At 33.9% G+C, this 25,863-nt stretch overlaps 1 protein-coding gene across 1 annotated transcript; it reads right to left on the bottom strand.

Annotated features, from left to right (window-relative positions):
- Positions 1 to 116: 116 nt before the first annotated feature.
- On the bottom strand, positions 117 to 23,406 carry phtm (cytochrome P450 enzyme phantom). The gene is made up of 8 exons (XM_089634244.1): positions 23,165 to 23,406; positions 17,518 to 17,868; positions 7,545 to 7,690; positions 4,138 to 4,343; positions 3,331 to 3,778; positions 2,857 to 3,009; positions 2,588 to 2,762; positions 117 to 2,104 (listed from the first exon to the last, which is right to left on the bottom strand). Exons 2-8 carry the CDS (start codon positions 17,840 to 17,842, stop codon positions 1,920 to 1,922), a joined length of 1,638 nt encoding a protein of 545 aa, XP_089490370.1. The 5' UTR covers positions 17,843 to 17,868; positions 23,165 to 23,406; the 3' UTR covers positions 117 to 1,919.
- Positions 23,407 to 25,863: the final 2,457 nt, after the last annotated feature.

The raw sequence follows: 25,863 nt of genomic DNA, 5'->3' as shown, positions 1-25,863 counted from the left end.
TTTTTGTTGTAATTAATTAAGTCTTAACACACGACACACAACATGATAAACTAAAAGTAATGAAATGCGTACTACGAATTTGGAGATGTTTCTTACAAAAACCTATTTTCATAAGAAACCATTTTTAAGTATTTTTTTAAATAAAACAATTATGATGTAAACTGAATTTTTTTTAATATCCACATATCCTCTTTCCTTATACACCTTCTTACCTTTTTAACAGCTAAATCAAGCACCCTCCCCAATAAAGACTATATTTAAGAAATGAAATAAAATAAAGACTATATTTATACTAAATAACTACTATATATATATAATATATTATAAGAAATGCTTGGAGTAAGTACATCCGTCTCAAGAATCGGGGCAAGCTCATAAATCTGGGCGTCTTGTATAGGGCTTGCAGATTCTTCAATGGTGACCAGCCGCCAACCCAATAAAAATCATAGGTACGCCCAGCAATTGAATTTGGGAGCCACCTCTGGGCTGTAGCCCCACAATACTTGATAAACCTACTTGATTCTTTGCAGAGGACGGCGGTCCGTCTGATTGACATCGTTGTTAATAGATCAATTGCCATCTCTAATTCACAGACGCAACGTGGGCATGCCGAGTCTGTTGTACAAGTATTTTAATGGAGCCTGCTCTAACGATCTAGCAGCATTGATCGCCGGTGTACCGGTACACGATCGGAATACCCGTTTACAGTTGAAGTTAGATTTATGAGAACGGGAAAAATACAAATTTTATTATAGAATACAAAAATTAATTTAAAAATAAACCTTTAGAATTTAACAGAATACATTATAAAGTTTTTTTAATCACTAACGTATTAGACAAAAAATCTCAATTTTTCTTTAATTACCAACGTATTAGATAAAACATCTCAATTTAAAAAATAATTAATAAAGATTATACAATACAAAAATAAAGCAAAAAACCTTATAGAATTTAACAGAATATACTGAAATAAATAAATAAAGATAAAATGCAATAAGATTACATAATACAAAAATTTATCAATAAACCTTTAGAATTTAACAGAATACGTTTTGTTTATATTTTTATTTCGAAAAAGAATGTTTCAATTTATTCATTTATAGTACACAACGTATAAAACATTTAATTTATAATATTGTAACATAGTAAATGGCATAAGAATAAAATGGTGAAAACTATGTTTTTTAGTATTTCTACACCTACGAAAAGAACTAGCTCTTGAGTTTGGTTTAGGAGTAAAAAAGTAATCTATCAGAGCGTATGATATTACAGGTAACATTATAAAATATAAATTTGATTCGAAATGAAGTTACTGCATTTTGTTAGTGATTAATATAAAGTTAAAATATTTATTTAATTACCAATGTATTAGACAAAACATCTTAATTTTTAAACAGAATCAAAAAAGATAAAAAATGTTGTTCTACAATTGAGAAACAATTTAACTATTTATTTACCCCGACGGGGTATTTTCAATGCATAAAAAATAGTAAAAATGTTTAAAAAATTACATAATGTAATATGAAAACTTAAATAGGTACTAATGTAAGCTTTTTAACCGAATTAGATCTTACTAAGAATTTATATGCGCATCCTCAAATTACCTTGTCCACATGGGCTAATCAATATATCTAGAGATTCTCTATCAAAGTTATTCTGCGTAAATTGTCGACCAAACCACGAAGAGTATCAAATACAATGTAAGCCAATAATTGTTTACCAAGGCGAAGATTAATATGAGACGAGGCACAGGAAGATGCCGGACCTCATAGCTTTGAAACTAACGTAATTCATGCCAGTACAATTTTGGTAGGTTGTTCCTGATTCCAATAGGTAATTTAAATGCTTGGATGCATCAATAGATGATGGCACCACGAAAAGAAGACCCTCAATCGCCAGCATCATCAAGTTAGACAGCTTCAAATAGTATTTTTGATAGGAATCAATTTAATATGATAAGGCGGAGGTGAGAGGGTGAGCCCCATGACCCCGGCCAGGTCTGGCAGAGCCCCTTCCACCTCCAGGCTGTATTTGGCCACCAGGCGCGCCCCGAACATAAACAAGATATTGCGGCCTAACTCGTCTCCGGGACACATGCGCTTTCCTGAAAAACGAAAAGTAATAATGACGCAGAAGTGGAAATGGTCAAAACTTTATCGACCGCTTCTCACAAACAATGCAGCAGAGCGATCGTAAATTAAAGATATTTTAAAAATTACTGCTGACGGAAGTTCTTACAATTTGCTTAAACCTTTTTTGACTGAGTTTATTCGTAGCTCGCAGCCACTTTGGTGATACAGCGAATTTACGTTAGAGGTATATTCAATTATAAACTTAGGATGGGTTGTTTCAGAGAATTTGAACAATTCGTCAATGTTGATTCTATAGTTCTGAGAAGGTTCTACTCAAGTTTTGTTATTGTATCATTATTGGCCAGTTGTTTCACAAAACTGAAATAATAACTTGAATAGACACCTTCACAGAACTTGAAAATCAACTTTGAAATTTGAAGAATTGTTCAAATTCTGTGAAACAACCCGTCATTAATATAATAAAAGCGGTTGTTTAAGAATATTTTTTTTCTGACCTGTTTGAAATGGGATGAAATGCCGAGGAGTGAGGAGCTCACTCTCTTCACCGAGGAACCTGGAAGGATTGAAGGTGGTCGGGTCATTCCATGCCTCTCCGTCCATGTGAATAGCCCACTGTAAGGGCATCACCATCGTGCCTTTTTTGATCAAATAGCCTCCTAGCATCGTATCCTGAAATTATGTAGGTTCGTATTAATTCTCGGCTAAATAAAATTTAAAAAATATATATTCGGACTAAAGCAGCAATTCTTAGCTGTTTAAGTACCTTCAAGCAGCCGTGTGGTATTCCTACAGGAACAACCGACCTTATTCTCTGTGATTCGCACATTGCAGCTCTGGTGAAGGGCAGGTGAGGGAGATCCTCTATGGAAGGATTGCGGTCTCCACAAACTGAGATCAGTTCATTCCTCATGGTCCTCTGAAAACCAAAAGCAAAATTATAGTCGTAATACGCCATCAGATCAATGGATGACATTGTGGAAATACGTTACATATCTGTTTGAGCCAAAATTATGTCATTAGAGTAATACTTATAACTAGCTAGCTATACATCATTTTTCAAATTTTTATTTTTTTATATTATAGTAATGTATAGACTCTATGTCTGAAAACTGTAAAATTCACCCGCCATAACACAGGGTCATCCCTAGCATGGAGGGTGAAATATCACAAAAAACCACATGTACTCTCTAAATCATGTATCAATAAAATAAATAGTGAATAATTTTATGATACTAACCTGATCTTTCTTATTGATTGCGATGAACAAAAGGAACCACAGAAGCGATACCAGCGATGTGTCCAGGCCGGCTCCAAACACGTCACACATCAGGAAGAGCAACTGTTTGTCAGACAACCTCTCTGTCGCCTCTTCTCCGGGGCAGGTTGCTTGTCTCCTTTCCTGCTCTTCCAAATAGTAATCCAAAAGACACTCCCCTTCTGACATTATGAGATTGGAGGGACTGAAGAAGTGGGATTTAGCGGAGTTGTCGTTGATTATTCCATAGTGAACACATTTGATTTTTTCGCTTAAAAATTCCAGATTTTTTTCTTGTGAATTTTCGCTAGGCGAATTCACTCTTTTGAATCTGCGACGAGCTTCGACTATACTTCTCATGATTGTATGGGTTTGCATCTGTCCAGAGACAATGCAATGAATCGTTTTCCGAATCGACTTCAAGAAGAACCTGAAAAGGAAAAAATAGTTTAGTAAAACTTGAAAAGAATAACAAAACCCAAAACAACAAAACCACAAAAATGTTTAGTACTCGACCCTGGTAGAAATTGGGCATGCGGAGGCTTAAATTTAATTACCAACAAACTTTCCAACATCCCCAGACTGTCGGCAAATGAAAAATGCTTATATGCAAAATGTATCAAGGCATATACTTTAACTATTTCACGAACGCGAACCCCCCGGTTGAATAATTTAGGTCACTGCATGTCAGTAAGAAATCAATAAAGGAGAATATTTTTTGGTATGCATGCCGTAATGTGAACCTGACGATGTGTAAGTAGTAAGCAGTAAGCAACCTAGTGAGGGTACCTGAGATAGGGCAAGAAGTTGACAACAGCGGCCACCCCCATGGCCCGAACGCCCTCCTCCTGAATGTGCATCAGCCACTTCCAGGTCTCATCGTCCTCGTGGAAGGTCACCCCGTATAACAGCTCGTTGATGAAGTTGCCAATGAAGTCCGCCAGAATGGGGTGCAGATCCAGCGGTGCAGCGGGGTCGGAACGAGATGATATTTTCTGAAATAATTTCATACTACATAATGCCACACCCATAAACCATTTGTCATGTGGGCGTGTTTCGTGATCCAAAAGTGACCATTCTTTGCTTAAATTTCAAATTCAGAAATTCGGTTTCTCAGTACAAGTTCAAAATTGAATGGAATGGTGACATGCGATGTCAGATAGCGTGAGAGAGACAGATTACGGAATCTTGATTGGCTGTCTCGACCGGTATCCATTGAATTTAACATATTTTTTTTAATAAATTTATTTATATTTTTATGTATAAGATTCCCAACTGCTTCCAACAGTCTGGAACTAGTGAGACTATGGAATACGCAATTGGGGTATGTTGTGAGGCTGACGGTATTGGTGAAGGGAAAGAGAAAGTGGGGAAAAGTACCTAGCTATTCAGATCCATTTCAAACAACGTTTCAATTCTGAATGGTGGTCTTACACCAGGGCAATAATGAGAAAATCTTCCTCTCTGGAACGTGCCAAAAATATACTATTATTATTTTAAATGAGTAATTTGTGATATAACACAAATAAAATAAAATAAAATTTATAAGGGATTTGAACCCGCGACCCCCAGCTTGCTAGTCGAGAGCTTTACCCCTAGACCACGGAGGCCGTCATTTATAGCATATTCAGTGCCATTCGTGGTAAAAAAAACTTGATTAGAAGCACACGGAGAAAAATGAGTATTGCTCATTTATTAAAATCCTGTTAAAATGGTGATAGCAGGCCATTTTCTAAAAAGTAGATAGTTCACTAGGAAATCAGTCAATTAATTAGTTGAAGGCCTCCAGTCTCGTTTATAACAGGAATACGAATAATAAGAAGAGATTTTTTAATAAATTAGCAATATTTTATTTCAGTTAGATTTCTCCGTGCACTAAAAGTACTCATATTGTATCGCTAATAGTCCAACTATTTTGCGATAAAAACAAGAATTCGAGAATAAAACGACACAAATAAGTCAATAACATATATGAAAAAAACAAACTTTCATTCATTCGCTGTCTACCAATGATAGTAATTGTATTCAGATTCCAAAATCTTATTCAAAGGTTATCAATTTCAGGCATACTTCTCGTGATATACGAATTTTTTGAAGGTTAATAGAGTTGCATTTCAATTGATAAAAAAACATTCCCACAACGGACTTAAGTCGATGAACGCGAAAGGTTAAAATAATAAATATTAATCAGATGTTGTATAACAGATAAAGTAATTTATACCTAAAAAATAATGCGTATGGTTGAATTTTCTCCGAATTTTTCAGTTTTTTTTCAACTTTAGTGCTGGAAACCCGGCCATTTATTTATTATGTTATTATTATAAGGTATTTTTATCTAATTTAAACCCAAAATTGATTTGTGTTAGGAACAAACAAGAAACTTACCTATAGTATAATTAAACTTACACTAAGAAAAAAATATTGCTTATTTATCTATTAAAATTATTCGTAAGCCGGTTAAAACGAGATTGCAGGCCCTTTTCGAATGAAGTAATGGGTTTTCTAATAAACTTTTAGTAAAACATATCACGTTCCGGGAACGCGTGTTTATAACAATCGCAATAATTCTGCATTTCGTCATTGTATACACGTGATTTGAAGAAATAAATTATTTTATATAAAAGCCCGAAGGGAGTTAATGAATAAATAAATTTCGTAGATACTACAGGGTTTTCCAATAAGAGGTGTTATTTTGATATTCAATCATAAAAGAATAATGGTTTCGATGCTTGTGTGGCACGTAGCGCCGTTTTGTTGAAAGTAAACGTTTTGGCCAGATCAGTACTATCTAATTCCGGCCATAAAAAATCATTAATCATCTCTCGATAGCGATCCATTCACCGTAACTGTTGCTCCAGCCTCATTTTCAAAAAAGTAAGGTCCAATGACTCCGCCGGACCATAAACCGCACCAAACAGTCACACGTTGAAGATAAAAAGGCTTTTCAACAATAATTCTTGGGTTTTCCGAGCCCCAAATGCGACATTTTTGCTTGTTGACGAAGCCACCGATGTGGAAATGAGCCTCATCACTCAAGATGATTTGCGTTTGATTCACTCAAGTGAATTATTTAATAATTTTAATGCGTTGTTGAAGCGTGTATCGTTCCATTTTTATTAATGGCGTAGTTTTTACTTGTCAAAGTCAAAATACGACAGCTTCAAAAGTAACATCCACCAAAATAGCGGGCTATTCAAAATAACACCTCTTATTGGAAAACCCTGTATGTAGGAATAATTTACTTCGAAAACCTCCCTTTGAACTAAAAATTATCGAAAATATTCATGAATTTCAGCTTAACTTTAAAAAAACTAAAACTTCTATAGGATTCCATATTTGTTATTATATTTAAATTTCTTCTTTTCTGTTTATTTTCTTGTTATGAAAGTAAAATTTTACTTTATTTTATTACTTACTCATTATTTATTTAATTATTCAAGCTTGAATTCCTTAACCAAAATACATGAGCCTTGTCGCTTTAAGTTAAAGAAAAGCTTTAGTGATTTTACTTTTTATGCTGATTTATTAAAATCCTGTCAAAAACATGATGGCAAGCCATTTCCTAATAAAATATGACTCCATTTAGAATATATCTCAGCCGAGCTTTTCCTCATAAATTTACAAGCGACGATTTATTTATCAACATCTTTTCCAACATTCTCATAACATATTTATTTTATAACTGTAACAGTAATATTTAATCATTGAAGAAAATACGAGTATTAACGACTTTCAAACGAAAGATTTGAAACAGAGAAGACAAAGTCGCATCTGGAAATTGAACCATGGACTTCTTGCGGGGGAAGTGCTCTGACCACTGTGCTATATCGACCAAATCAACTTACGTTATTTGTAACTGTATACTTTGACTGAGAGCTACCTGTTTGAGAACCTTTATGTGTGATTGCAAAGTTTTCTATATCAAGGATAAATATTTGTACAGTGGAATAACTTAATAAGTAAAACCGCACATCGTAATGTTTAGTAACTGAAGACAATATTAACGACTCCCACCCGAAAGATGTGAAACAAAAAATACACAAAAGATGATTAAATATTACAAACTAAGCTTTTACTCACTAAGTTATTCCAATGTAAAAATATTTATAATTGTCCTGTATTCCTTAAATTAATACATATTAAACGTAACGAAACAATCTATAGGTTATAAACCAGTCTAGTTGTAGTAGACCTACCTGCTCAAAGTTGTCCACTGATTTAGCCAGCCGCATCTCCAGGTTATGTCTCCTGGGGCCCACCTTGGTCGCCCCCAAGGTCTTGAGCCACGCGGACAGCAGGCGGCGCTGGTCCTTCCACAGCTCTCCCTCGGCGCAAATTATCCCTGGGACAAAATAATCAACTTCAGATCATTTCCGTTGGGTAGGTTAGTAGTTGGTACCTCACGAGCTAATGTTCTACCATCTATAGTCCCCCTAGTACCCAACGCATTGGGCACACTCTTGCCTCCTTCAGGGCCTATGTCATCTTTGGGGAAGCTGCATGGAAGATCGTTTTAAGGAAATAAAGTTCTGGTTAGGAAAAAGGTGTCAGAGGTGGTTAGGAATAATGGGATGGGTATGTCCAAGAGTGACGGATGTATGAATCTATTCCTCCCGCTGCAGCTCAAAGGTATGGGTCGAGAGACCAATTGGAGAGGTCTAAGGGTTTCTCCAAATCAGCGCGTCCTGAACTCACCTCACCCGATGAGCCCGGGCACCCCTACTAAATCACCAAACGTAGGGAACCACTTTAGGTGACCTATGGTAGAGGTGTTGGTTATACAATAAATGGCTACTTGGGTGGCGGTACCAAAAACTGCCTCCCAAATCGTTGACGAGTTGACGCCAAGATCCATTGATATTTGTACGAAAACCGACAATAATCGGGTTTGCTGGCCAACGCGTGCAACGGCAATATGCGCCAAGTGATCCTGTACACATTGGGCTAGCACTTGTTGCACCCATTGCTTTAGGCCAACTTGTACTAGGGGCACAACATTATTTCAACATGGGCAGACCATCGCAGCCTTTAAGAACTTAAAGTCAAAGGACGTCAATCGTTTAACAATATACGTACAATTTATTATGTAGGTTCAATTTAATAATAAAACCTTTGTATCGTTTAATATTACTGTTGTGCAATTTACAAGTCATTGACGCATTTATTGACCTTATAATCGAAATTAATTTTGAGTATCTGTGACTTATATATTTGTTTTGTAATACAAAAACAATATCAAATATTGATAAGAAACGCTTGCGCTTACCTACGCTTTCAAATGTCACACGTCAGGCGTAAAGCAATCCGATAAGACAACACATAAATTGTTGGTTACTATAATACATATATAACTGCAGAGAAAAACGTATGTGTTTACTTAGTTTTAATGTCACAGTAAGTGCGTCTCTGGATGACGAAATTAAATTGAAAAAATAGTTTTATCGCACAAAAAAAACATTCACACGTATAATAAATTTGACATTAGAACGAAATAATAAAGGGACATCTCTAGCTCGGTGGGTGATAAAATACTCATTATTTATCATATTTAATTTATACAATGTTCTGCATGAAATAAAAATATCAAAAATCCATCAAGGTGGATATTATAAAAAGTGTATATGGACATTAACCTTGATGCAAAGGAATGGTAGTATCTCTAGGGGATAGACCTGGAGAGGTTGCTAGAGTCCTGAAGTTATTAATAATAATAAAAATTTATTCCCGAATGTATGCAGGGGTAGTGCAATACAATACATTCCATATTTGAAATAATATACATAATTAGAGTAATAAAAAATAAAATGAAAAATAATAATAATAATCATAGGTGATTCCGACAGGCACAAAAAAGCGGAATTTTAGTGAAAAAAAGATAAAATATAAACACAAAAATGAGTGTAAACAGCCGTTTATGGAGGATATTTGCACATCTCCCGTCTCCAGAGGGCCATCAGAGGGGACTCCATCCAGGCAACCATGGCAGTGATGATTTTGTTACTTGATTGGCGCTGTCTGCGCCATAAGCTTCCCATGTGATGGCGGAGAAGCGCTCTGAAAGAGTGTACTCGTCCTTCCAGGAACATTCCAATTAAGAGACTTGTCGCTTGAGTGGATTGTCGAAGGTGGAAATCATATTAAAAAAGACCAAAAAAGGTTTATCGTGATTAATTTTTGGGTTATTATGCCATGTTCCTCCTTCTATAGCCAACGTTACGAACAGTGTTACAGTATCCAACATCAGGCCAGATATGTAGATTGCGGTGAAGTGTGTGTTTATGTACGTAGAAGTGATGATGTGATAAGGCCGGTATTTCCGTAAAATATTTAATGGAATTAATGTGGTTTTCAGCGTTTAGTTTTAATGTAGCCATTAAGTACCGAATACCAAGAACGATTAAGATAAGCCCCGTCGTCTCTATTAGTTATATCAACATTAATAGAGACTAAATATAAATATGGCCGGTCGGAGATGGCATCGCGTCTGGGTCCCACCCAGGCGACGTGAGTTCAATTCCTCAGCTGGCTAAATCCTCCATTACAACACAAGCAATATTTGCGCTTACTGTGGTGTTCATAAGAAATATTCGAATTATTATCAGGTTATTCACAATAACCCGGGAATATCTTTCATTTAAAAAAAGGTCTAAATATTAACTAAGGAAGGAGGAAGCGCAACACGGCATAAAAAACCCAAAATCAATCACGATAAAACTGTGAAAATCTCAAATAATGTAAGACAAAAGCCATATATATTGTGGTCACCTGTAAAGTGTGTTCCTAAGTAAGATACGACAAACGCCGTACATATTGTGGTCACCTGTAAAGAGTGTACCTAAGTAAGATAAGACAAAAGCCGTACATATTGTGGTCACCTGTAAAGAGTGTACCTAAGTAAGATAAGACAAAAGCCGTACATATTGTGGTCACCTGTAAAGAGTGTACCTAAGTAAGATAAGACAAAAGCCGTACATATTGTGGTCACCTGTAAAGAGTGTACCTAAGTAAGATAATACAAAAGCCGTACATATTGTGGTCACCTGTAAAGAGTGTACCTAAGTAAGATAAGACAAAAGCCGTACATATTGTGGTCACCTGTAAAGAGTGTACCTAAGTAAGATAAGACAAAAGCCGTATATATTGTGGTCACCTGTAAAGTTTTACTTTAGTAGTCACGGAAAAATACTGGAAAAAATTTGCTGAATATCAAGAAAAAAATAAGAAAAAAATGTATGAACTTCCTTAATTAATTGCAAACAATCGATTAAAAGTTTTTGGATTGAAAATTGTATTTCAATTTATTTGTCAATTTTCATAGTTTACTTCTAGCAATCAAAGTAATTTTTATTTTATGACTACTGAAATAAAGCTCTTCAAACTTCATATTATATTATTATAATACTGGCAGTTATCTATTTTTATGTCATGTATTTATGTCACATAATTTATGTTACCTATATTTTGTCAACTCTCATAATATGTTTTGTGACCTACATTTTTCATTGAAATATTTCAAAAAGATGTACCGTATTATATGTAAAAGCCCTCTAGGCGTTTAAATGAAATAAAATAAAATAGTAACTGCTGTTTTTCATGATATTATCTAGTAGCGATAACTAACGCAAACATAACCAGTTTTTATAACATTATCGAGTAGCGAAAACTAACGCAAAAATAACCAGTTTTTATGATATTATCTAGTAGCGATAACTGACACAAACATAACCAGTTTTTATGAAGAAAAAAATATGTAAATTCGTACCTTAAAAAACTTAAGCATTGCATTAAAAAAAGGCGTATATTAAGATGCAAAATGAATAATTAATAAGGCAATGCGTTGAGTATTGCAATAATGCATTATCATCCTGACAAGAGAGGTGACAGCCTTGGAACTTCAACTGCTCACAAAGAGATAGAGGTAGATATGATATTATTATTATTAATTGTTTCCATTTTACTTTTATTTTTAAGAATAATTTAACCCCCTCGCTGACTAGACTCTAACCACTCGAGTGGTGGCGTCAATAACTAAAATATGAGTTGAGTGATTGGCGTTCGAGTTAAAAATTTCTCACCCTCATTCAAAATTGCACATATGAATTTTAATACGGAGATATATAAACTGGTTATAGTGCCATATAGCCAATGAACTCACCTACATTTTACCGTCCATCCTATATTTTTAGGATTTATAAAAAAAATATTGAAAAATCGTAGGTGCGTGAAATGAGTCGTGTAATTTCTATACCCGCTATATCAACTTTCATTGATTTGGAGAAAACCGCAAAAAACTGTCACATCTCTAGCGTACATAAGTAATTGCATTACAATTTTTTATATGATGAATTGGAGTAATAAAATTTCGAAAAGCATTTATTTTTCTATAAATGTCTAGCAATAATTAAGTAATTTCGATAAATAAAATGGATAAAGCGGATTTTGATACTCACTTCATATATATATTCGTGATATAGAGGCTTTTGAAAGTCAACTGAGCTGACATGGCGGGTTTAGAAACACACGCGTAGATCATTTTGACACACGAGCGTGGCGTCAGAGCGGCGGCCATATTGTATTTTGGCAAAATAACTGCTTATGATTGGTTGAATCCGATATAGCTCGTTTTGATAGTAACTTTCTGTATGATATAGCGGATTTGGTTTCTCACTCGCAGTTTTAACATGGTTTTTGGTCGTGATAAGGAGGGTTTTGAAACTCAATTTTAGGCTCCTCTTGTTGCTCGCAAAAATGTGAACAAGATGTCATACTCAGATCATTTTGTCAAAAAATCGGATATAGCGGGTATAGAAATTATAGGATTCAAATCTTGAGTTAAAAATGGCATATTATGGCGTGCGATCACTCAAGACGTTTTGCAAACTCAGCTTCATATGCCGAAAATCACTCGAGCGGTTAACATAAATAGGTACAATCTACTCCCAACAACTACAGAAAAATACATACGCAGATAGGTACCTAGGTAGGTACAAGAAGTCATGTCAGAAAATTTAAGATATATTTGATTAAATAGATACCTTTTTTTATTAACTGCACACAGGAGACCCTGAAGTAAATAATTTCCCTCGGGGCCTATGTCATCTTTGGGGATGCTGTGTAGAGGGTCTTTTTGTGGAGATGAAGGAGTGAACATGGGTCTTGAAGAGTCCCATGTTGTAGGAGGGAGGAAACACAGAGGCCGGCAGTTCGTTCCACAGCCGAGCTGTTGAACTTAAGAACGAATCGTAGAAGCGACCCGTTCTCATGTGACAAATGTCAACCGTGTACAAATTTTGGGCGCGCGTTTGGCGTGTATCCCGACTACGCACCGGTGCCGAAGGGATCAATGACGCTAGTTCCTCAGAGCATCTTCCATTGTAATACCGATAGAACAAGGACAGCATACCTACCTGACGCCTGTGCTGTAAAGATTGCAGTCCGTTTGTTAAGATTGGGGAATCTATCAAACGGACCGCCCGTTTCTGCACAGAGTCAAGGGTTTTTTTCAGGTATTTTGGGGCTCCGGACCAGAGATGGATGCCAAATTCGACAGTAGGGCGCACTTGCGATTTGTACAGGGTCAGCAGTTGTGTACTATTAAAGTATCTGCGGGCCCTGTACAGTACGCCCAGCTTCTGAGAGGCCAACTTTACTCTGGCTTCGATGGAGCCCCCGTACCTGAGCTGGTCACTTATAGTTACACCAAGCATATCAATGGAAGGTCTGTTCGGAAGATTGCTTAGACCTACCTAATATGTAACTTTTCTGAAACTAACGCAAACTTTTGAACACAACGAGAGCAGTCTTGGTTAGTTCACATTCATATTTTTTTTTAAATAAGGATAAGGGAAAAGGGACTAAAAAATTTACCCATGATAAGTTGAGGTTGGGAGAGTGGAGAGAGATAGGAAAGAGAAAGGTTGGGAAATACCTGACTATTCAGATCACGATTATCACGACACGAAACATGGCTGATTATCATAAAATAATTCAATTTAGTTTTAGTTATAAATATTTTATATGATAATTTAATTAGGAAAATTGGATAAGGAATGTAAGGCATGTGCGAAGGGAGATGAGAGATGAGAGATAGGTGGTTACAGTGTAGACTGTATGGGGTATTATGAATGAAATGTGTTGCAGATGTAAGGATCCATTGCGTTATTTGTGTTTTGAAAATATGGAGTTGAGTTGCGGATTTTAAGTTATCAGGGAGAAGATTTTAGGAGTCAAGTACATAAATCCTATGTTCCCGCCACCCCCCTCAACATTATTTTATAACGGAAAAATACACTTAAATTGTTAAATTATCATCATTATCAGTAGTGGGAAATGGCACAATTTTGTATTTCTATTATTACATGAAATTTTCTGTAAATTTCCGGAAATTAAAAAAAAAATTCAAGTAATGTTTTGATTCTGTGTGACAGTGATCAACAGGGCGATACTGAGATATTTGAAGGTAGTTTTGAACGGGTCAAATGCAATTATTAAAAAATATTATGCATGCATATCATTATCATTAAAGTTATCAAAACTGAAGTCGGCCAAGCGGCGCAGCGCTATCAAAATATGTAATGCGAAATAAAAATATTTTTTTGAATATTCTGAAACTTTCGGGGTTATTAACTCATCGATTCGAAAAGTTAGAGTTAATGGTAAAACCAGATGCTGCTGCGGTATTTGCAAAAAATCGTTCTTTTAAACACCTATGTGGGCTTTTCGGCTAGACGCTAACTTGTGTATCAATAAATCAAATATTTAATGACGGTTAGCGAATTCATGTGCAAACATTTTACAAAAGAATTGACGCAAATGCATTTTGAAAAATAATTTATAATGTTGCCCGAATTGTGTAGATACAGGGATGGTAACAAAAATAAATACTGCCCGATTTGTGTAGATACAGGGATGGTAACAAAAATAAATACTGCCCGAATTGTGTAGATACAGGGATGGTAACAAAAATAAATACTGCCCGATTTGTGTTGATATAGGGATGGTAACAAAAATAAATACTGCCCGATTTGTGTAGATACAGGGATGGTAACAAAAATAAATACTGCCCGAATTGTGTAGATACAGGGATGGTAACAAAAATAAATACTGCCCGATTTGTGTAGATACAGGGATGGTAACAAAAATAAATACTGCCCGAATTGTGTAGATACAGGGATGGTAACAAAAATAAATACTGCCCGATTTGTGTAGATACAGGGATGGTAACAAAAATAAATACTGCCCGAATTGTGTAGATACAGGGATGGTAACAAAAATAAATACTGCCCGATTTGTGTTGATATAGGGATGGTAACAAAAATAAATACTGCCCGATTTGTGTAGATATAGGGATGGTAACAAAAATAAATACTGCCCGATTTGTGTAGATACAGGGATGGTAACAAAAATAAATACTGCCCGAATTGTGTAGATACAGGGATGGTAACAAAAATAAATACTGCCCGATTTGTGTAGATACAGGGATGGTAACAAAAATAAATATTGCCTTCTTCGTACTCGAGAAGTTTGCCAAACCATATTCCAATCAATTTTTATAAACGGATGGTAAACATCGTATTATACACATCCATCCTCTTACAAATAAACGTGTTTTGTATTTTACACAACTGACAAACAAACATTAAACATACATAAATGGTTGTTTATCGATTATGTAAAATTTAAAACACGTTTATTAATAGTTGTTGATCAGTTGCGTAAAATTTAAAACATGTTTGTTAATAAGAAGTGGTAAGGTTATTACTTTAAGGATATCTTTATCTTCTTGTAATTTTATTATTGTCTCCTTTTTACGTATACATTTTTTTTAAATGTTCTTATGTACTATACACATGTATGGTAAATCGGTACTCTAAGAATAGGCTACTGTTTCTTCAATGACTAACAGTATGATGGATGCATGGGAATGTACTCACCTTTCCACTTTCCAAAAACAGACATATACTTGCTTGTCCTCTGGTGGATATTTCTTTAAACACATCTTAATTAATAGTTTTAAGAGGAAATGGAGAATTAAGCAAGTAAAAATAGAGTGTTACTTATAGTTAATATGTTTCTTCAATTTCGTATTGAGACTAGCGTAAGGGATGCAGTGCTATATTATCTAAAGTCAGCCCACCCAGTACCGCTCGCATGCAAAGTAATAATGATGCAATTAGTTTGCGCGTTATTTATTCGACGAGTCAGCACATGTTCAATGATTCATTAGAATTTTTCATGAAAATAAGCGAGCAATTTAATAGTTTCATAAGGTATTAAGATATGAGGGATATATTTATCGTTACACATATTTTTAACCCAATATTTCCTGATGAGGTCACTGTTTGTATTGAAATAACTTACGTCGACCTCACCAATAAATAAATGATAACATAAGAACGTTACACATATTCCAACGATTATTTCAAGAATCTGACAAATTGATAAATGAAATTGAATTGTTGATTAGAATTTATAGGAAGTATCTAGACATTAAAATGTTAAACAGTTATTGGAATAAAATAGCGAATCAACAAAATGAAAATAATATGTCGGGATTATAGAGTTGTTTCCTACCACGCGTTATATCACACAAGAGTTATGTTACCTACCACGCGTTATATCATACCATTGTATTTATTACTCTCATTTTTTACCACAACAAAACTAAAATCAAAAAAAGAAAAATTGAATAGAAACTAGGCACACCTGTAAACAGAGTGGTGTCCCTGCCAGCTGATAACTGCCAGATTCCAGCGTACCTTATAAAACAAGGCAACAATAAAGTACATGCAGCAGTTCTCGGCCATCGACTCCGCTGCGCTCAAAATCCCGCCAAACCCAACCGCCATCGTGCATTTGGTTCTAGCCTTGTCGTAGGTCATTGATGCTGGTTTTAGACGTGCCTTTCCTCCGCATCAGTCGTACGTCCCCCGTCCCCTCCACAGGGGAGAGGGAGAAAACCAAGGGAGTCCAGTCGCAGCTTGCGCCGGAAATGCAGAAAAGTTTTCGAACGAGCGGTTCAGCCTGCACAAGCCGTTAGAACGGATTTTTAACGGCCAATGGTCGAGACCAAATCTGACACGAATATATTTCCAAGAATTAAATGCATTATACCAGACGGACGTGGTTTGAGAATAAATATTCCTCTTCCTATGCAGCTTATAAGTTTTTTTAAAACGTCTATTCATGTTATTCATCTTTACAGCGGTTTGCAAAGAAAAATCAAGATCATCTGTAACCAACAAGGATTAAAAAATAGCGAAAAAAATACACAAACTTAAAGTAGACACCTAATTTGATCGAATTATACTAAATTATATTATTTTTTGCACAACGACTGGTTTTGAACCCGCAACCTCTGGGAACAGAATCACAAAGCTCATTAACTTCGCGAGGAGATCATCTAAGGTAAGTCTACATTATTATCTGATTTGAAAACACACTTGTAGTTTCATTTCATTAACAAAACACCAAAACATTAAAATTCAGACAAAAAATGGCAAATTGTTTCAAAATAAGCGGAGGGCAGAACCTTCAAAATTTGTTCCGTTGAATTTATGTAATTATTTGAAAAGAATATTTGACAGATATTAATATCGCCGATTAATATTGCACACTCCCTATATCGCATGGATGAGATTTAATTGGATACCACCTACTAAATTAGGATAAAGAACATTGGAAAACCTTCCAGTAAACGTCAGTTGCTGACATTTGATTAAGAAGTCTAGACGCTTTAATGATATGCTAAAGTCTTTTTTAATAATTTGAGTGGGTTTATTATCTTTTTTGTTATTTTGATATGGGTAGATTTGTTACTAGCATCTTACCTGTTTTGATAAACGAACAGAGTAACATGCAATTTTCACTTTGGTGCAATCAAATATCAACTTGTGTTTTGTTTTTTTTTTCAGCAAATAATCTGGGCAGGGGTTATTTCAAAATACTTCTATTATTAGTGTAATTATTATGCTGCAAATAACTTTTCTATAACAGCGGACGAGCAATGCATTTTTCTGAAACATCCAATCTTCGGTAAGAGAAGATACTTGTTGATATTAGCCAGTCAGTTTTTGCAGCACACTCACGTGTTCAGTGTACACTGTACCTGTATATATTAATAATAGATTCTATGGGCATATACATCGAATAGTAAAAGTTGAAGCTTACCATTTCCTTGCATGATCCCGTGCGTCAAATACAGAGGTGCCCTTCCGGAGAACACATCCTTGGCAAAGGCCTCTCTGATCAGCTTAGGGTCCGTCAGCAGGACGGTCCTTACGGAACCCAGGAAAAGTTCACACACCCCCTGGGTGCCGTACTTCCTGGCTATGTCGGTCAGGCTCTTATGGGGCGTGGTAGGGTTGAGTGATAGGAGAGACCCCAGCAGGGGGACGCCGAGGGGGCCGGGTGGGGACAGGGGGTCGCGACGAGACCACAGCCACAATGCTGCGGCGATGGTGAGCACTGTCATCAGGAGGATTATTCCAATCATGATGGTGGATGATTTTTCAACCTTGTCTGAAAAAATAACAACTTTTACGCTACAAAAAAAGTTAAAATGCATAAGTAGAATAAATACACATGACATAAGATATGCAAATACATACTATAATAAACATGATATAAAATACTCATGATATCGCTACAGTGAGGAGACTATCTCTTAGTTTTGCTTTTGAATCTCTCCACACTGACTCTAAATAATAAAATCCACAGAGATTTTGTTCCGGATCAAATACGTCGCCGTATCATGAGCGGAACATTAAAAACCCCTTTTATATTTTGCTGGCAGATTACTAACAATAATAATGCATTTCATCATGTCATCTTGCACCTAGTCTAAAGTAATTGGGAACTCAGCAACAAACCTGATAATAATAATTATAGATTGCTATCATATTTTCCAAAATTATTTTTATACAATTACCCAAAAATATAATAATGAAAACATTATTGTGTACCTACTAAAAATAATAACATCTCAGGCCTTGGCCATATTTTGACAGAAGATGTCTTATAATAAAATCCAAATAAATGGAATATTTCTAAACGTATCCGAAAACTAAAAACTGTTTTTGAAAGGTGATAAAATATGCTTTCAAATATTATTATTAGAAATCAACATTTTTTTTTTAAATATAAAAATTTTGAATGAAAACATAAAAAATATAAAAATATGGCACACTTTTGTAACTAAAATTACTGATATAAAAAAATAAATAAAAACACGCGTAATATAGGTACTACGAACGTTTTTCTAACTCCACTTTTTTTTGTCTTTTCATATAGAAATAATATTTTTTTATCAAATTGCGTTCGAAATCTTTCATAAAGGTGTACTTTTTAGCATATATTTGTCACCATGACAATAAGGAAGATACAACGATCTCTGTGAGACCATGTGATTTGTTCCCAGAAACGAAGAAATTAGCCCGAAGTGTTAATGTGTAAATAATAATAGAATCATTTAGTTATAAAATATATATTTAACATGTGTTTTTTTAATATAAATATACAAATAATACATGTTTACAGTGAGAAAACTTACTGATATAAAATATTGCAAATTTATTAAAAACATTGTGAAATTATTCATATTCCTGCAAAAAAAACGGTACTGCAGGCCTTTAACGAATGAATTGACAGATTTCCTAACAAACTATCAGAAAAACAGGAATGCGTTATGAGGATCTTGGAAAAGATGTTCATAAAGAAATCGTCGCTTGAAAATTTATCAGGAAAAGCTCGGCTGAGATATCTTCTAAATGGAGTCATATTTTATTAGGAAATAGCTTGCCATCATGTTTTTGACAGAATTATAATAAATCACTATAGCTTTTCTTTAACTTAAAGCGACAAAGCTCTTGTATTGGGTTAAGGAATTCAAGCTCGAATAATTAAATAAATAATAATGAGTAAGTAATAAAATAAAGTAAAATTTTAAAATTTTATTTTCATAACAAGAAAATAAACAGAAAAGAAGTATTTAAAACATAATAATAAATATGGAATCCTGTAGTATTTAAGGACGGGTTGTTTCGGAGAATTTGAACAATTCATCAAATTTCAACGTTCATTTTCAAGTTCTGTGAAAGATTTTTTAAAGTTCTGTTTTAATTTCAGTTTTGTCAAGCACCTAGCCTTTGATGATATAATAACAGAACTTGAATAGGACTTTCACAGGACCCGGAAATGAACGTTGAAATTTGATGAATTGTTCAAATTCTCCGAAACAACCCGTCCGTTTTTTTTTAAGTTAAGCTGAAATTCATGAATATTTTCGATAATTTTTAGTTCAAAGGAAGGTTTTCGAAGTAAATTATTCCTACATACAGGGTTTTCCAATAAGAGGTGTTATTTTGAATAGCCCGCTATTTCGGTAGATGTTACTTTTGAAGCTGTCATTTTTTGACATTTGACAAGTAGAAACTACGCCATTAATAAAAATGGAACGATACACGCTTTAAAAATGCATTGCAATCATTAAAATTCACTTGAGTGAATCACGTCGGTGGCTTCGTCAACAAGCAAAATTGTCGCATCTGGGGCTCGGAAAACCCAAGATTTATTGTTGAAAAGCCTCTCTATCCTCAAAGTGTGACTGTTTGGTGCGGTTTATGGTCTGACGGAGTCATTGGACCTTACTTTTTCGAAAATCAGGCTGGAGCAACAGTTACGGTGAATGGATCGCTATCGACAGATGATTAATGATTTTTATGGCCAAAATTGGATGGTATTGATCTGGACAACATTTACTTTCAACAAGACGGCGCTACGTGCTGCACAAGCAACGAAACTATTGATCTTTTACAATTGAATATCAAAATAACACCTCTTATTGGAAAACCCTGTAGTATTTTGAACAATGCTTGATAAAATTTGGGGTTTTAATGTTTAAATTTTTCTGAAAGTCATTTAACTGTTTTTCTTTAGATATTTGTATATTTGAGTATATTTTTATACATTTTGTCTATTGTAGGTATATTGAATATTGTAAAAAGGTTTTCAGTAGAAAATATTGATAGTTTTTTTAAGATTAGGTACCTCAATTACCAATCTTTGAATTATTTTAAGTCGACAATACCGCGTTGTAATATAGATCAAACAATTGCATGGCATCTACACTATTTTTAGGTTTTCTAGTCTAAAAATATTAAGTCTCATAAATACATTTCCTAATTCTTTTGACAAGTTTACAGATGTGTGTTTTCAATGTGAACCTAAAAGGCTCTGGACGGAACTATTCGAGAATTTCAGGCCGCGGGATGAAGGCAAAGACGTATCAAAAATGAATAAAACCTGCTGAATGTTTTTAATAACATTTCCTATTTCCTGTCTCATCAAATACAAAGAAATCATAATCCGTTATAATTGCATTAACAATACAAGAATCAATTAAAAATAGTTCATATATACCACTTTGTTTATTTGAATTCCCCATTACCTTAGATTTGGCTTCGATGCAATTCATACAAAATCGCACGAATGCTCTGTCCAGTGCTTTTTAGGTTCATGGTTTTCGATTTAAAATGTTAATAAAGTAAAAACATCGATAAATTAATTATAAGTTATTATTATACATACCTAATTATCAAAAAAATAATAACATAGTGTTAATTTTATCATTAAGTAAGAATTATAACGTTTTAAAATGTCAAACAATTTATTTATGTTCAATAGGCACTTTATTTTAGATTTATTTAAAAGCGGTAGTAATATAATTTCATAGCCATTCAAATCGCGATTGATCCACACAATGGGCGATAAATTACATTTTCAAACAATAAAATTTAAAAAAATATATCATTCTTACAATGTCGCTTCGTTCGCTGGGAAGTGCGCCTTTGGCTACAGCAAAATAACGTTAGCAGGTAGAAACAGATAGACCCAACCCAATAGCCGCCATGCCCTCGCTCGTAGACTATTCACTGGAAACGAGCGCTAGCCGCTAGCGCAACACTTTAAGTTCACGTATTTTTTCAGAATATAATATATAAAACCCAAAAGCGATTATGGAACCGTCAAGTTCAGCTATGTATCTTATTTTTTACATTCAATTTTTATCATTAGTAGTTGTTCAGATTGTACGTCAATTACATAAAGTGTGGTTTAGACTTTTAAATATTTCAGATACATTTAGAAATAAAGTTATGTTTTGGAACTATGCGGCCTTACATTTGGACACTTTTAGGACGAGTGGCTATTATAATTTAATAATTTTATTTTTTGACGGATTTGAGATAATCAATAAAATAAACCTGATTGGTAGCAAGTATTGGTATCGGACAAAGATATCTTTGGTATCGGAGTACTTAGGATGATGATGACAGAAGTAACAATGACGATGATAATCATCGTGATGTTAGTAGTAGTGCTGACGATGAAGATGATGCTGATCCTGATGATGGTAGCAATGATAACAGTGATAGAGCACATTTGGCTACTCAAAAAGTCAGATAAAGACAATTAAAAATAATTTTGCTTGTTATATAACTACACTATATATGTATAATATATAATAACGTTTCTACATGTATATTTAATTAATATGTTTTACTTTTATAAAACTATCGAAAATTCCACCTTTAAATTACCCTACTCTTTACAGTGCCCTTGGGGTGATTTTGCACAAAAACGGCGCTATATAAATCATCAAAATATTATTATTATTTCCCCACTGTGCGCCGGTTTTTTTTATGGGTAAGGAGAGGCTTAATAATCACACGAGTCTTATTAGAATCAGATATTAATCCAATGAATATGTTCCGTACAATACTCTAAATATCAAACTCCTGATTATATGGGAATTTTTATATTTTTTGTATCAATTTTTAAATTTTTATCTATAAAATTATATAAAGAAGAGTGCCTGTGGATGGGTGGCTTTTTTTCTACAGTTTTACTCCGAGTTTGATGAAATTTTGCAAACTTGACCTTCAACACAAGAGAAAGGTCACTATCTATATGATATTTCTAAAACAACTCCATCCCTATTTTACACCCCTTAAGGCAAAATTTGGATATTTCTTGATGAAATTTTGCATACCTAACGTTCAAAAAAGTTGTGTTATATTAACCCTGTAACTGTGTACAGGGTATAACAACAAGTATCTCAAGAATTTTAACCAGTAATTCCAGACCAGGGGGGGTATAACTCCGATCGAAAATTGGAACCGTGAATATTGTGATGTCATATTGTTGCCTCACTATATCCACCAATGAAAAACTCTGAAAGTCTATGGAATAAATTTTCAATTTTTCATTGGCGTATAGTATAATAAGTAGGCTCCGAATGAGAATTGTCTATATATTGGCATATCTATGGTTTTTAGGACCAATTTGTTTCATACAAAAGCACGAATTATCAGTTAATAAAATAGTTATTAAAGTGCATTATTGTACATTTCCGGTTATTTCCATAGTTGTTTGTCATTTACAAATTTATACTTGTGTTTTTAAAATAAAATGTTCCTATTAACCGTTTCCCGTGTATCTGCATATTTTCCAAAACAAATAATCTTAGACTAGTAGATCTAATCGTTTTATTATCTCGTATCACGGCCATTTCGTGATTACCTATATTCTACAAGTATACATAATGTACGTATAATATACACAGACTCAGACATCATCTCACTATTTGACGACCTATATTCATTATTTATCGTTATGCGTATTAGAAGTATAATCTAATGGGCATTCATTGAAAGAAAAAAACAAGATTGGCGATTATGAAATAGTTAAAACTAACAAAAATGACCTTGGCACTGTTATGTTATAAAATTGTAGGCGAGATAAAGCAGTAGGTACTCACCTCCCGTCCAATCAGGTCCCGCGCTAACTTCACACAGCTCCGCTATAACCTCAAATGTCCGAACGGAATGATCTATTGTTTTTCACAAATAATCGACTTTATGCACGAAATCAGACTTTAAAATGTGACTAGACAATTAAGAATTGTTTGCATCATCTGCTGTTTAGTGCAAGATGGCGAAAATAGATATTTATTTATAATATTTAGCGTTGCCGGTCCGTACAAGACTGCGGCGTGCCCACGAGGACTAGACTAAAACGGTTGTGCTCGGTTATGGATTCTGTTTTGTATCCCATGTTAACGTAAATTTGGATAATATATTGTGATTATTCTGAGTTTCAAATTGCTTAACTCCGCTTCGTTCACAGTGAATTATTTATACGAACGTATTGGGTAGAGAATGAACTCACCGAACATAATATGTCGTTTAAAACTAACTTTAAAAAAGTGTAGGTACTTGTACACTTAACCCTTGTACTCACACAGGGCACAGAGTAACATTGGGTGATTTAAAAAAATCTACGTAAATAATTTTTTTTTTTTTTTTTAAATATAAATTAATGTTTATAAGACAAGGTTTTTATGCATAGCATAAAGGATAACAAATAATTAGTCGCCTGAAATATCAATACAAATTGAAAATATCACCCGAGTACAAATAAATGCCGCCAACGGGAATTGAACCCGTACCTTCTGATGTCCGGTCAGGTGCTCTGAGCCACTGAGCTATGTCGGCTTATTTCCAACCAGCCAAATAATTCAATTTGTTCTAGTACCTCAATCAACAATTATTACTTGTTACATTTTTTTCACCTGTAAACAACCAACTTTACTTTTGTAGGAAAGGCTTTGTTAGTGCTAAATTTCCCACTAGATGGCGTCGAGACATATTATATCATATTATTTGGTAAATAAAAATAGTAATAATTTTTTTTTAAGTTTCGTAACGCATTTTTACGACGTTAAAATGTGTTAATACGTTGTTTAAAATTAGATTTTCACCACGGGCACTAGCAGCCTTACTAATAAAAAAACACTTTCCAACTGTTGAACGGTGTTTTAGTTACACATTGAATACAGACTTTACAATTTTTTTAATTTTTGCTAATATACTTTTTCTGTTATTGCTGCGAATTAGTGCGAATGATACCTTATATTTTAGGTAATAGGCGTTAAAATCGCTTGATAAACGGAGTCTTTAAATGTTCGATTTCAAGCACAAAACAAGTTTTTATTTATTTTGTTAATAATTTTATTAGAAAGCAAAAAAGTTGATCAAGTGAAACTGTCACAGATAATCTTAGCTATAATACTGTATTTTTTAAAGTTGTTTCCTTTACGCATTCATACATTCCTATTAAAAAAATTAGTAGTTTAAATTTATATATTTTATTCGCTAAATTATTTTTTTATTTGTTTTCTACTCAAGCAAAACGATAGGAAAACCTTTAATTTATCTAAAGTATATTTTTTGTTATTCATAATATACACCAATTCGTTATAAAGATTAATCAATCTAGTGATTTAGCACTAAGCTTCGCCTTGATGAATCTCTAGATAAATCGTGTTTATTTATAGTTCTTGCATAAATGACCTGTTCACTATTATATTCGCAATGATTTCATATATTTACTATTATTTGTATTATTTTTCGTAAAATAATATCGTCATATTGTAAAGTCAGTTACATTTTTTGAAAAAAGTGATGTTATTTCTGACAATATTATTTAATCGACTATGGCTGCGTTAGTTAAATCATAGTTCTATGTAATTGATGTTTTTATAACATGATTGTGTGGGTAATCACGTATCCAAGAATATGAACGAGATAAAAGATGAGGTGACAGTTTTCTTTCAGATTCCCAAAATAAAATAAAAAGGAATGTTTTTTAATTAGGTATTAGGTGATTTCTTTTCTACTTTATTTTATTCGAAATTTAAATATTAGCATTTATATATTTATATCGATGTGTATTTCAAATACAATAATCTAAATGGTAATTTTATCTACTTTCTAAAATTATATTTCGACGACATCTTCAAAGGAAGAAATATATAGGACACCTTGGAAATATTCTGAAATTCGAAGAAAAATTATTGATATTAACAGCTTACACACCAGATAAACAACCCTCTTTTGATGTGGAAACAATAAATAATACAGGTATATCTTTTCATAAACCATTTTATAGATGCTGTATAAATTTGAAAGGTCTCCAAAAGTATTAACTATATATGTCAATATGTTTCCCTACTTTATCATTAGAGCTATAATACTGGATCAATTTTTACCATAGCAACCAGTATATTTTATTTATCAATTTTGTATGTTCTTAATGTTCCATAGTAATCATTGTTCTTTTGTTTTCTGTTAGTATTTTTCACATCAAACTTTCCCTGAACAAATAAACAGCTTGACCCAAGCGTCCTGCAGTTTTAAAATAAACAGCTTGACCCAAGCGTCCTGCCATTTTAACATAAACAGCTTGACCCAAGCGTCCTGCCGTTTTAAAATGAAGAGCTTGACCCAAGCCTCCTGCCGTTTTAAATTAATAAAATAAGTGAATCTGATTAATAAATGAGAGTAACATAAAATGTGGCTTATTTAACAGACGCTAAATGTCAGTTTCTATTTTATGTTACTATATTAGGAAGGTTTTTATATACACGGTTGTTCATAAACTGTACAAAACGTACCA

Source organism: Hesperophylax consimilis, chromosome 8, assembly GCF_061612785.1.
Source record: "Hesperophylax consimilis isolate HC1 chromosome 8, BYU_Hcon_1.0, whole genome shotgun sequence".
NCBI classification, from domain to species: Eukaryota; Metazoa; Arthropoda; class Insecta; order Trichoptera; family Limnephilidae; genus Hesperophylax; species Hesperophylax consimilis.
Note: the sequence above shows the minus strand (reverse complement) of the source record. Positions and strands in the feature narration are given on the sequence as shown.

Coding starts and splice junctions, on each gene's coding strand:
- phtm (XM_089634244.1), bottom strand. CDS start 17,842: ATGATTGGAATAATCCTCCTGATGACAGTGCTCACCATCGCCGCAGCA. Junction 4,344..7,544: donor CAGTGGACAACTTTGAGCAG/GTAGGTCTACTA, acceptor AAATTATTTCAG/AAAATATCATCTCGTTCCGA. Junction 2,763..2,856: donor TACCACACGGCTGCTTGAAG/GTACTTAAACAG, acceptor ACATAATTTCAG/GATACGATGCTAGGAGGCTA.